Raw genomic sequence first — 12,483 nt, 5'->3', positions numbered from 1 at the left:
GGGAGAGCTAAAATTCTCTATGTAAGTAATAAACATATCACCAGTCACTCTTTCCATGGTCTCCTTCAGCTCACTTTCAGAGGGTTTTGCCTATCTCTGCTACTTTCATCTCTTACAGAGAACTTAGATGTGGTTAGCTGCCTTTCTCATTAGATGTCACATAAAAAAAAAAATGACACCAAATAGCCTATTATGCATATTGAGGTACTTTTGCTCTTCAAACTCCATTAAGTTCGTATAAACCTCAATTAAGTAAAAGAACAGCTAATTAGAACAGTCTGTTTTCAATAGACTTACACGTCTGCAAGGAAGATGACTCTGAGACCTTCTGTCCAACTACTCCTTCTCCCATGTGTCCAAGCCACAGTATTTGAGACCAGACAGTAAATTCATTCTTATTTATTTTAAGTAAATCAAACTAGTCCTGCTATGATTCACCTTTACATCATGAGGCCTCTGGGAAATTATTTATTCTGGAAACATCCTCTGTAGTTAGAGAAAATCTAGAGCAGGCAAGAACATGGCTTGCATTCATTAAGATTTAAGTTGGATCAAAATTTATAAGTGGAAGAGGCAAGAGGGAAAAAAATAAAAACCATTTATGACTTTAGATACCTCACTCAAATGAAATTCCAAATATTTCTGTGATTTCAACAGTTCATAATTATCAATAATTTTATTAATAATGGAGAATACTAATAGGGATGATTATAAGTACTTAATAAATGCTTGCTGAAGAAACAAAAATATTCATATCTATATGATGGTTCGATTCAGGCCTAGATAGCATGGAAATATGTGTAAAAACATCTTTAAAAGCAATCAGCTTTTGTGTGCTAAGGTGATCCTCTAAAGAAAAACACGTATTTCCAATGAAAATCAGTTGAATTCTATGTTGTGTTGAATGATTAACAATGTCCCACAGACTTTTTTCTTTGGGGGGGGGGGTGCAGTTAAATTACTGCAATTCAAGTTTTAAGTTTTCAAGCAAAGTTCGACTAAAGTTAAAGAATTAGTCACTGTTTGGGACTATTTACTGATAGTCCCTATTGCCTTCTTCATTTATTCATTCTATACTACTTACTGAATCTCCATAGTCCTGTCCTGGAGTCATAGTACAGATCAACTGTGAAATGATCACAGCTAATTTGCAAGAACTTTGAAACAAAGATACGCTTTTCCAAGTATAATCCCAATCATTCTCACTCAACTGCAGCCTAATCCACCTGCATGAGTAGGAGAGAGAGGGTCCAGATACACAACCCCAGCTTATTTCGGCTGCAGGTGGCTGTGAGTTTCTCTTTCTAAGGGAAAATAAAACACCTAGCAATTGTAAATTACAGCCGTATCATACTTCCTGACAAAAGTATTTGTGCGCTCTCTCAAAATCTGGACACCTCCACTGAAAAGAATGTAACCAGTTCCTATGAACATTTTTCATGGATGTTGGCCACTGAAAACAATCAAGATCCCCCCAGCCTGTATTTTATACATGCCATGTGCTATGCGAAATACCGGAGTACAAGCATGACTGGAAACCAAAACAGAACAAAAGGAAGGCAAACAACAAAAAAGTGTGCTCCCCCAGCCTTCAGAGAACTCAGGGTCTACAGGGAGAGAAGTGAACCAATAACGACAAGACATGAAGAGAATAAGAAACGAGGTACGAGCCAAATGCGATGGGGAGTGCCGGCGACAGAACAGCTAAATCTGCAGAAAGATTCAAAGCAGGCCCAGAGAAAAGCTGACCTTTGGACGGGGCTTGAATAAAGACAGCAACCGGGTTTGAGAGGGAAGCACTGCCTGATAAGAGACCAGCTCGGGCAAATGGCCAAAGTCAAGAGGAAATACAATGTACGTGGAGAAGGGAACAGTCCTGGTTTCGGTGGGTGAGGCTGGAACCCAGGTGAGGCTGGGAGAGGGGTCTGGAACTCCATGGGGACCTGGAGACCATCCTTAAGGCAAATAACGAAAATCTGAACTAATGAGATCTGACTCATGGAAGGAAACTAGTATGATGGCAGAAAAGGATTTTTCTTAAATTAAGGAGAGGAAACAAAAAGGTGAATAAGGATGGTGGGGATTTCTGAATGATTAAAGTGATAAAAAAAAATGGTCTGGAAATGTATCACCAAGTAAAACATTAAGTAAGTGCAGCATAAAATACATTATCACTCAAACACACATTGTGCAAATTTATGTCTTTTTTTTTCCTTTTTTTTAGGGGCCAGATCACATATCACAATGAGATTTGGATACCAGTGGTTACGCATTATTTACTTTTATTGTCTACACGAATGTTCCCTTGATTTATGAGAACAGCAGGGGCCCAGCTGGCCAAATCTGTAGGAACTGATTACGATGCTACTTAAGACTGATATTTTATCAGACTAGCTCTCCAAAGTAACTAATTTCTTTAATGCAATGTCATCTTAAATCACATGTACAACAAAACAAAACAAAACAAAACCACCAGCCGTAAATATGCCATTCTGTGTAAGTAGAAACGTTATAGATTCTTTCCTATACTTTCAAATATAATTAAGCCCAAGAAAATTTCTAAATAACTCCAAAAGAAAATCCCAGTGACTCTCCAAATAATTTTAATTTGTACTCACCAGAGTACTTACTTACCTGAGAGAAACTGCGTGTGGCCCGTATATCTCTCTCACTGCCGACAGGTCCGCTTCCAGCTGGGGGTGCTTGTGCAGCTCCCCGTCATAGTTCACCTGACGGAAGAGGATTCATGAGAAGTGGCTTAGGGTGAAGACAATCAAGAGAACCAACTACAGACAATCTCCTGACAGGTTCCCCTCTCGGTTCTGCCACGGGCATTCTCCCTGTCGTCTTTATTAAAGAGTGCAGATAGTTCAGCGGTGTATAAACTAAAGTTCTTAGGTTCACATCCATCTACTGTAATTTATTATAGTAAAATTAGACTACTTTGTAGAGTAAAATTAGACTACTCTGATACGAAGATAATGCCATTGTTAAAGGCAGGAAGCAAGTGTCTGGCAGATAATATGGAAAACTTCTAGGCTGAAAAACAGCATTTACTTCCCCTTTGTAAGAATTAGCTGTGTAAGCAAAAACAGGAAGAATTACTTTACAAAATGTTAAAGTGCTATATTGGTTAAAGAATCATTAGGAAAAGTACCCCATTCTTAGTAAGGCATTTCTGGAGGGAAAAACCTAGTTTTATTTATGTCCATATCTATACTTCTTTGCCTATGCCTGATTGACAAATTACTGATTTTTTATTCTGAAAGCATAAATTGCTTGTATTCTTTTATGTAATAACAACTTTGGCTTTAAAGCATCTCTTTAACATATTACCTTTCCATTATACTATCCAAGTTACAAAAGATATTTGATCAAGAAGTTTACAGAAACAGAACAAGACAACTTACGTAGCCATATCCTAAAATGAATTGTTCAGTTTTAAACTATAACATTATCCTGGAAAAATATAATTAATCCTTGTGTATCTATGCATATATAGCTATGCTACTTTCATGTACATAAATTATGATGTTTCTTCGTAACAACTTTTCAACAGACACTTTATATCAGGATAAGAGGGAAGGAAAACGATGAATACAAATAATAAGGATGCTCAATAATTAGGGCCCATCAATTTTAATAAAGGTTAATTATCTTCTATCTAAAACAATCCATGCTTTTATTAGAAGTGTCGCCATTTCAAAGTAAATGTAAAAGTTAAAAGCACAATAAAATGCTGTCTGCAAAATCTCTGTAATGAAGTAAGACAACTTCTATAAATAAATGACTATAGTTAAAAAAAATTGTAAAAGAAACCTTAATTTCTGGAAATATGTAGAAAATGAGAAACAAACTACATGAATTTCCTAGTTAGTTACAGAGCCCTCAGCAACACACAGGTCTCACAGATCACAAGCACAGGTTTCCACTGGAACATGTCTGGCTGTTGCTACCTTTGAGACTGGACACTTGGGAGGACCTGGTGTGCTTACCTGTCCTCCATAATAAAATTCTTCAGAATCATTATCACCTTCAGAATCTTCTTCCACTGTACTATTTTGTCTTGATTCCTTAAAATAATAAAGAAAGTAATTTTAACGGACGAACCAGTGTGCCTCCTTTTGAAAAGAAAGTAGCAAGTGGCCGGAATAGGTGGGTCTTGTGCATATCATGTGTAGCATATAGATTTTAAATAAAAATATTCGTGATGCAGAACAAGCCAGAAACAAAAGGTAGTAAGGGACAGTTTTGTGGGTGCTTTAAGCTCTTTGTACGTCCTTTTTAGAAGTTCTACTTTGCTGATCTTGAGTTGTACAATTTAGTATTTGATGTGTATAAAAAGAACTACGTATAATCAATCACAACTTTGGTTTTGTTCTGATAAAACACGTGACAACCTCATGTTAATACACTTTTTATTAAAAAGTTCCTCAGCATTAGTTACCCCAGACTGTTCTCACTTCCACTGCCAACTCTACACAATGGTATGAAAGAAAGGACACTTTGAATCTAATAATATAAAAATCAAATTATGGAAATAAGTATGAATCACATTATAAAGAGAACTTTCGGTATGTAGAAACTGTTTGTTTTAGATTTCAGATTTCAAAAGGATATTTAATTAAATATGCCTGAACTTCAAGCTTCAGTTTCGAATTAACTGAACCACATCCATTATGCGTCTAAAGTGCAAACAATGAAAATTCATCTAAAGTAGCTAATGGTGGCGTTTCTATCCCTGGCTCTGTTAAAATGAAAGAAAAGAAAGGTAGCTTCCTTTAGACACAGGCAGGAATCTATCAGTCCAATATTCTGTAACCATCCCTAAATTTCTAAACCAAACTTCAAATTCAAAAGGGAAAAAAAAACTAGAAAAGGGTATTCGGATTTTACAAAATACTAACAGTTTTTGGTTTTAGCAGACGACTGCTCAATCAGTGACTCTCTGGGTAGCTTAAGAAGAGCAGGAAGGTGACTTGGAGAGGAAAGGAGGGTTGTTATCAAGTGCATGGTTTTAAAATGAAGAGTTGTCCATCCTGCCAGTGTTTATTTCCAGATTCAAGTGAATTTGTAAAGGTGAAGAAAGGGGATGAATCTGTTGCTGTTGTTTTAACACTAGTCAAAAAAAAGAAGACCATACCCAGTCTCTGTGCTCCTTTCGCTAGAAAGACCATCTTTTACAGAAGAAATGTTAAGGGTCCCACCAAAACTATGTCTGGACACATACAGTTATAACCATATTACATAAGTGCACCTCAATCACCTACATTATTGGATGAAAATACAGAGAAAAAGTTAGGCTTTGCATGCATTTTATTTAGATTTAAACCAGATGTTCTTCCTATGACTTTAAAGATAGTTAATTTTAGGTTAATTTTACGCCACCACCTTCCCCACACACAAGTCGCTAAGCCACAAGCTTGCACCTCATTCACTATATTCAGTCTTAACCTAGATAATAATGATATGAACTACGAATACATAGGAAATTTAGAATATATCTATACTGTTTTAAAGAAATATAATAAAATATAAAATGTAATTTACATACCTCCCCATTTTCCTTCTGTAATTTGGATTTTATGGATAAGCAACAGTTAATGTCATTTGTCTTTCTTAATTCTGAAAGTTATAATTAAAAAGTCATTTTAGTTTTCAGTATATTATTTACCAAACATTCGTAAGTTTCAGTACAAAAACACCCCAAAGGTGACTCTCTCCTTTGCAAGAGAGTTAAGGGAAATTTTGAAATTTTATTACGTTGGAGAATTACTTTAAATATAAGCTATTCTGATTTTTCCTTGCCCACAAAAATGGTCAAACTATTCAAAATTGTACAATAGATAAACAAGATTATACTGTATAGCACAGGGAAATATACACAAGATCTTATGGTAGCTCACAGAGAAAAAAAATGTGACAATGAATATATATATGTTTACGTATAACTGAAAAATTGTGCTCTACACTGGAATTTGACACAACATTGTAAAATGATTATAAATCAATAAAAAATGTTAAAAAAAAATAGACAAGAAAAAAAAAAGGTCAAACTAAAGTGCCACCATACAGATTCCTTCAGCTCTCATTATATATATTTCATGGAATCTACACTGCCTTCAGTACATTTTTTAAATATTCAATTTGTCTAGCAGTATCATTATGTATGAAAATATTTTCACAAGAGCAAATATCAACAGTGTTTTTAAACAAGATTTTTTGAAAGTACTAATTTATGCATTCAAAAAAAGTGTTGAAAAACAAACTAACGCACTTTACATAGAAAATTTGTGTGGAGAACCGGATTCACAGGTGCCAGAGATAAATATCTGTTACACGGGTTAAAGGGAACCAAAATACAAAGCTACCTGCAATTAAGAAAATATTAACCTAGAATTTTAAAAAATAGTGTATTCCTATTACCTGTTGCTATTCGATGAAAAATTACTGGAATTGGCTCTGTAGTAACTAATACATCTTCATCGTTTTCTGAACTTGACACATAGGTATTATCTGAAAAGAAATATGGACAATTAATGGCATTGTTACTTGAAAAAATACAACCTTTATTAAAAAAAAATTAAGGTTGACTTCCAACACTGATGAAGCATGCACTACTGATTAATCTCAGAAAAAATAAATTGCAGATTCATGTGTGAATGAATTGTAAATGGCTTCTTTAAAGACGTGTGCATCTCCTAGAAAAATACAGACTTGGGATAGAGACTATCCAAACACGCCTCTAATATCCAACATGGCAATAGATCATCTGAATGCAACTGGTTGCGTTGCCCCAACTCACTGAAGAGGGTCCTTCTCAATACCAATGTCAACATGTACTACAGGAAGCAGGGTCAGTGAGTGGAGGGACACAGCTCAACAAGATCACTTGGTGCAACAAAAAAGATTCAACACCAAGTCATTAAGGAATTTAAGCTAAAGACTTGTTGTAAGTCATACTCCACATATTATTCTAATATATATTTTTGAATTGATATAAAGTCTCACTTTTTTCTTCCACAAATTTTATGTGAATAATACAAGTTGAATGTACAAAATATTAAATTATTCCATTGATTCTTTAAGTTTCTTATTCATTATTTGTTTCCTCTGGGGGGGGGGAGAAAATAGTATTTTTATAAATTAAGGATTCTTCCCTGATAAATACTGATCTTCAAGCATATGGTAACATAACACACACAGCTGTTTATTCTACTTTGCTCTTTGATGATTATAGGGCATCTGTGATACAGATATTCACCAAACATTTCACCAGTTTTTAAAATAATGGTCCTATAATATGCTCATCAGTGATGTATAAAAAATACAAAAATATATATAAAAAATAAAAGTATAAAATACACCCAACAAATAATAGAAGCCTATATTGATTTCTGCTAGGGAAATGAGTGTTCAGATGACTTGTGAATATATGATAAAGGATCTTGAGCCAAGTTTTCATAATATTGTGTCAGTACAGCAAGAACATGACTTTTAATTGACAGATAGCTAAGTCATTATTTCCAAAGAAACATCTGTACTGTTTTTAGACCTTGAGTAGTGAGTAAATCATAGTGCTATGTATTCACAGAAAAGCCACAGAGACTCTCAATAAACATAAGGCTTTAAGTTATTCAGGAAGGTGATAAGAGATGGGGGTGGATTCGATTTGAAACAAAGCAGGTACGCCTCATTACTCTGATTTGTCTTAATCACAAATTTTGCCTTATTTCCTCTTCAAGTAGCATCTTGAAGAGGGGAGGGTGTGAGATTTTTTTGTCTATCAGGTGAGACCCCTGAATAAGAAACAGATTTACTATAACTTTAATTACTGTCTCATCACACTAGTTGAGCTTTTGACCACTTATCTAGAGTTCTTCTGTCAGTAACTTCATACTTTAATTTCAGGTGAGGAGAAAAAAAAAACCCTCTCTTTTAAAGCCAGTTTTTAAATTTCTTAAGCCATCATTCAAAGTCTTACTGAGTTAGTTATTTGCTACTGAACCTCCTGAAGAAAAAGAGCATTAAAGCAACAGAAGCAATAGCTGACAGCCAACTGGACGGGAAGATCCGGAAAAATCCGCACAGCGGACACGGTATCATAGAGCATCTCAGCGTCATGGAATGAGGAAGATTTTACTAAAGCATCAAATAAATTAGGACTTCCTGTTTAAGAAAACAGGGAAGTGAATGACTCAGTTTAAAGGATCAGATGGCTTACATAAAGTGTTGACACTGGAAGGCAGTGAGATTTGATTCAAAAGAATAGAATTTGGTAAATCTATGCTGCATAATGTTGAAAGACAGGATTATGCCTTCAAACATATCATTTTCTAAAAGATTTTCTACCAGTTTGTATTTTGATTAGTATTTAGGCATCAGAACACTTTAAATTTCTGCTTTTGGCTTAATATAAACCAAATCAAACTGTTTTTAGTTTTCATGACAGTATCTATTAAATCATCATTATGATACAAGAGGCCAGATCACAGAGGTACACCCAAGTCAAGAACAGAAATGTAAGGGAGTAGACAAAGCACTTCAGATCTGGACTCTGCTACCAACTAGCTGTTGATCCCTTTTAATCTAAACCACCCTCTGCTTAGTTATAAGATGAAGAGGTTTGCGGATGATCTTTGAGGAGCATCCCAGCTGTATGAACTGATTCTGCTTTCTGTTGCTGTTGTTCTTTAACTTATTTCTAAATCTTCCTGAAACTATTCTGACATCTGTAATATTAACATCACATTTGTTTAGACATAGGGAAGTAGGACACAAAAGGGTAACGAATGCATTTAAGGTAATTAGTCAAAAACAGAACAGAATGCTTTCAAACTCAAATTCCTTAGCTGGAAGTCTCCCCTAGAGCTGCCAATATTTTTTCTTAAAACTTTTGAGGACATTTAGGTTCTTTAAAGTGTATGTTCTGTAGAGGACCTATAGATCTTTGTTAAAGGCTGTTAACAGTATGAATATTTTCTCTTCCTTTCCCTACAAGACTATGCAAGCTTTACTAGAACTTCCGTGGACAACTAGGGAGAGATGAGTAGAGAGCTATGGAAACGCATCTCTTAAATTACTGCTTTTAATCTATTTCAAATGCAACATAATTTAACCCATCATTCCATTATTCATTACTATGTAACTTAATAGAAATAATTATAAATTATAATTATATTGGTTTTATAATACAATCTGGATATTTTCCCTATATATGATATTCATGTCAACCCCAAGTCATTCAATTATTATCCCTACTTTAAAGGTGAGGAAACCAAGGCTCAGAGAAATTAATTAATTTGCCCAAATTATTTAAGTCATTAAGTAATTACACATAGCTAGTAAGTGGCGAAACTGTCTGAATCCAAAAATCAATGCTTTGCCATGTTTTTTAAATATCAAAGACTGTCACTCAACAATCGCAAAATCTTGTAAAACATATAAAAAGGATGAGAGAACTCACACCTACCAGTAGGTAAGCCACATAATTAAAGGTGGGAACTAATGAGGAAGAATTCTGCTGATCATAGTAGAGCCAATAACCTGTTATTTGTAATATACTGATCTTTAAAAAACAAACCCAAAAAATTGTGTACAGTATAAACTCCATGAAGAAGCACAGGTAAATCAGAAAGCTACTCTACTTCATTTTATTCTGAAGAGCCAATGCATCTTTAGTATTTCATTTATATTCATGTTATTATGTCTATCTAAAACTCAATTAAAGACCCTCTAAATTTTCATTTTCACAAAAACAAACTATGAAGTGAGTTCCAATAGATGACACAGGCAGCTTAATAAATTAAAGTTATACAATGAGGGTGACGTAATCCTGAATTTGAAGGATTATGCTGATACAGTTTCATAGGGCAAAGAAAATTCCAACTTTCAAATGATAATGAGATAATCATTGAACCATACAATCCAGCAGGAGTAGGGAAAAGAGCCTGAGGAACACTGGCAGAAGGAATTAATACAAGTACTACCAAGATTGCTACATTTAGAAATTCAAAGCAACATAAAAGAGAGCTATTTGTTTGAGATAGTTTTTATAATAGGCAAACTTTTTGGAAGAAAAATCAAAGGGGGTAAAAAAGACAAGAACAAATATAAAATAACAGAAATGAGAAAGCAGAAATAACCACAGAGATAAAGAAGACGTTTAGAGTTACAGACTATTAAAAAAAAAAAAACTTTCTGCTAAAAAATTTGGACATTTCACGAACATAGTGGGCTTTCAAGAAAAATACATGTTAAAAAATGACTAAGAAATAGAAAAACAAAAATCACTAATCATGGCAGAAAAATGACAGTTGCCCTAGAACCATCCCTAAAAAGATACCAGTCTCAGATAGATTTGCTTGCAAATTCTATCAAATGCCAAAGAATAGTTTAATTCCTTCAGTAATCTGAAGTCTGTAATAACACAGAACATGACAAAATACACATATTTCTTACAGATCAGCAGTGAGCTATCTGCTAATATAACTTGTCACCTTGTTGTTCAAAGGAGAAAACATTAGATGCCAAACAAAACCTTGATAAAGATTTAATACTCACTATTTAAAAAAATAGAAAAAAAAAAAAGCTTGGTAAATGAGAAAAGGAATGATACTTTCTTTTCTGAAAGCAACTGGAAGAATGCTCACTAATTTTGAGAGAAGGGACAAAGCTGCCAACTTCCACATCTACTATTAAAAATCATTCTGGAAGTTCCAGCCAGTGCAAGAGGAGAAAAAAATACAGGTATGAAAACTGGAAAGGACAAGCAAACATATTTTTCCTACAGTATTACCGAGATGAGAAATCAAGTATATTAACTGAACTCCTGGTACAAATAATTACACATTAAAATTTAATAATGGGGAAAATATTACCATAGTAATTAACATTCACTTTGAAGAAAGCACCATAAAAATACCACTACTTCTTCTTCAGAAGTGACAGCAATCAGAACAGAATTACAGACTTGGGTACCACCAAACTACACATCCTTGGGAAGTATTTCACCTCTCAGAGCACATTTCTTCACATATAAAATGTCATGATAGCACTTGCTCTGTCTATACACAGACTGGCATTTACAATCAGTTCAGTACTGTGAATGAAAATACTTTGTGTACGGTGAACTGGCTGTATCAATCAGTTCAAAATTCTACCCCCAAATGCACTCTGTCTTTGTGTTTTACTTACTTACATTCCTTTTCTTTTTATAAATGAAATTGTATTGGAAATTCACTACAGACTTGCTCCAAGAAGGGAATTCAATTTTAAAAAGCACAAATAATAAAAAAAAAACCCACTAATTTATTTAATTTCAATTTCTATACATTGTAGTTCCAGTGAGGCTCTTTTATGGCAAGAAAAACCGGAGTTAAAACCCCTTGGCCACAAGAGGGAGCTAAACATTTGGTTCACTTGGTTTGTTAAAGGCATCATCTACCATACTTCCTGTGCTACAGAATAATTCCCTTACTGTCTTCAAATTGGGCTTTGATTAATGGCATTTTTTTCTATCACCTTGAATTAAAAGTCCTGCACCCCTCAACCATGGCTGACATTTCTAGGAAGTGCCTCAGATGAGAAGCACAGTAATTAGAGTATTTACAACAAATAGTGGGGCTTTTATTTTCCTAACATCCTTAAGCAAACATTCAGTGTCAAAAAGACTGCATCATAATAAGGGAGAGGGCTGACTGCAAAGTCACCTACACAAAATTTTTTTCTTTATAAATATTTCATGTCTTGGTTAATAAAATCTGCCAGGAACACTTTTTATTAAAAGTATACTTTATTAAAAAATAGGCATATCTTTAATAATGAATGACTCCTTGTTAAACTGTACAATAACTTTATAGAACAGTATGTTAAAAACATATGGAGATCATAGCAAAATAACTGTAAGGGAGTTTATGATTTATGAAATCATTTTTAAAATGTAACATTTGGTCTTACAAAAAGGTTAAATGCATAATGCAAGTTGCCACAGGAAATACCTGGCTTAAATGCTAAAGAAATAAGTTTTACAATATCCTCATAATATATTATTTAAAAAAAAATACTCAAAGTATGTATAATCAAAGTTATTTATAGCAATCCGGTCATTTTATACATAAAATTATGATCCCAGTTTCAACCAAGAAAGTGAATAGGAATTGGAACTATGATTCCAATTTGTGACCCTGACAGATCATAACAGTTTAGCTTGGTAACTATCAGACTTTATTAAGTAAGAATATCAGAGTAAAAAAAAATATGTATATATACATGAAATATAGGTAGTTAAAATTTGCTATTCTTGGCCACAGAATATGATAAACAATAGATTCTTGTATTATACTCTTTAGGGTAAACTATCAAGGCATGTTTGGTCTACACTACGTCTACAGAGATTATGCTCTTACTCAAGATAAAATTATAGATATAATTTGTGAGCAAAATACTAAGGAGAAACACATCTTATTTATATCTTCAAATTAT

At 33.9% G+C, this 12,483-nt stretch overlaps 1 protein-coding gene across 3 annotated transcripts in view; it reads right to left on the bottom strand.

Moving 5' to 3' along the window:
• PARP8 (poly(ADP-ribose) polymerase family member 8) overlaps positions 1-12,483 on the bottom strand; it is a 163,407-nt gene that overhangs the window by 66,856 nt on the left and 84,068 nt on the right. For all 3 annotated transcript variants that reach the window (XM_074357970.1, XM_010966306.3, XM_010966305.3), the window contains exons 5-8: positions 6,427-6,516; positions 5,555-5,625; positions 3,996-4,073; positions 2,635-2,729 (exon numbers count right to left, since the gene is read on the bottom strand). In XM_074357970.1, the coding sequence (XP_074214071.1) occupies positions 2,635-2,729; positions 3,996-4,073; positions 5,555-5,625; positions 6,427-6,516 (334 nt within the window). The remainder of the gene's footprint in view (positions 1-2,634; positions 2,730-3,995; positions 4,074-5,554; positions 5,626-6,426; positions 6,517-12,483) is intronic.

Source organism: Camelus bactrianus, chromosome 3 (genome assembly GCF_048773025.1).
Source record: "Camelus bactrianus isolate YW-2024 breed Bactrian camel chromosome 3, ASM4877302v1, whole genome shotgun sequence".
NCBI lineage: Eukaryota > Metazoa > Chordata > Mammalia > Artiodactyla > Camelidae > Camelus > Camelus bactrianus.
Note: the sequence above shows the minus strand (reverse complement) of the source record. Positions and strands in the feature narration are given on the sequence as shown.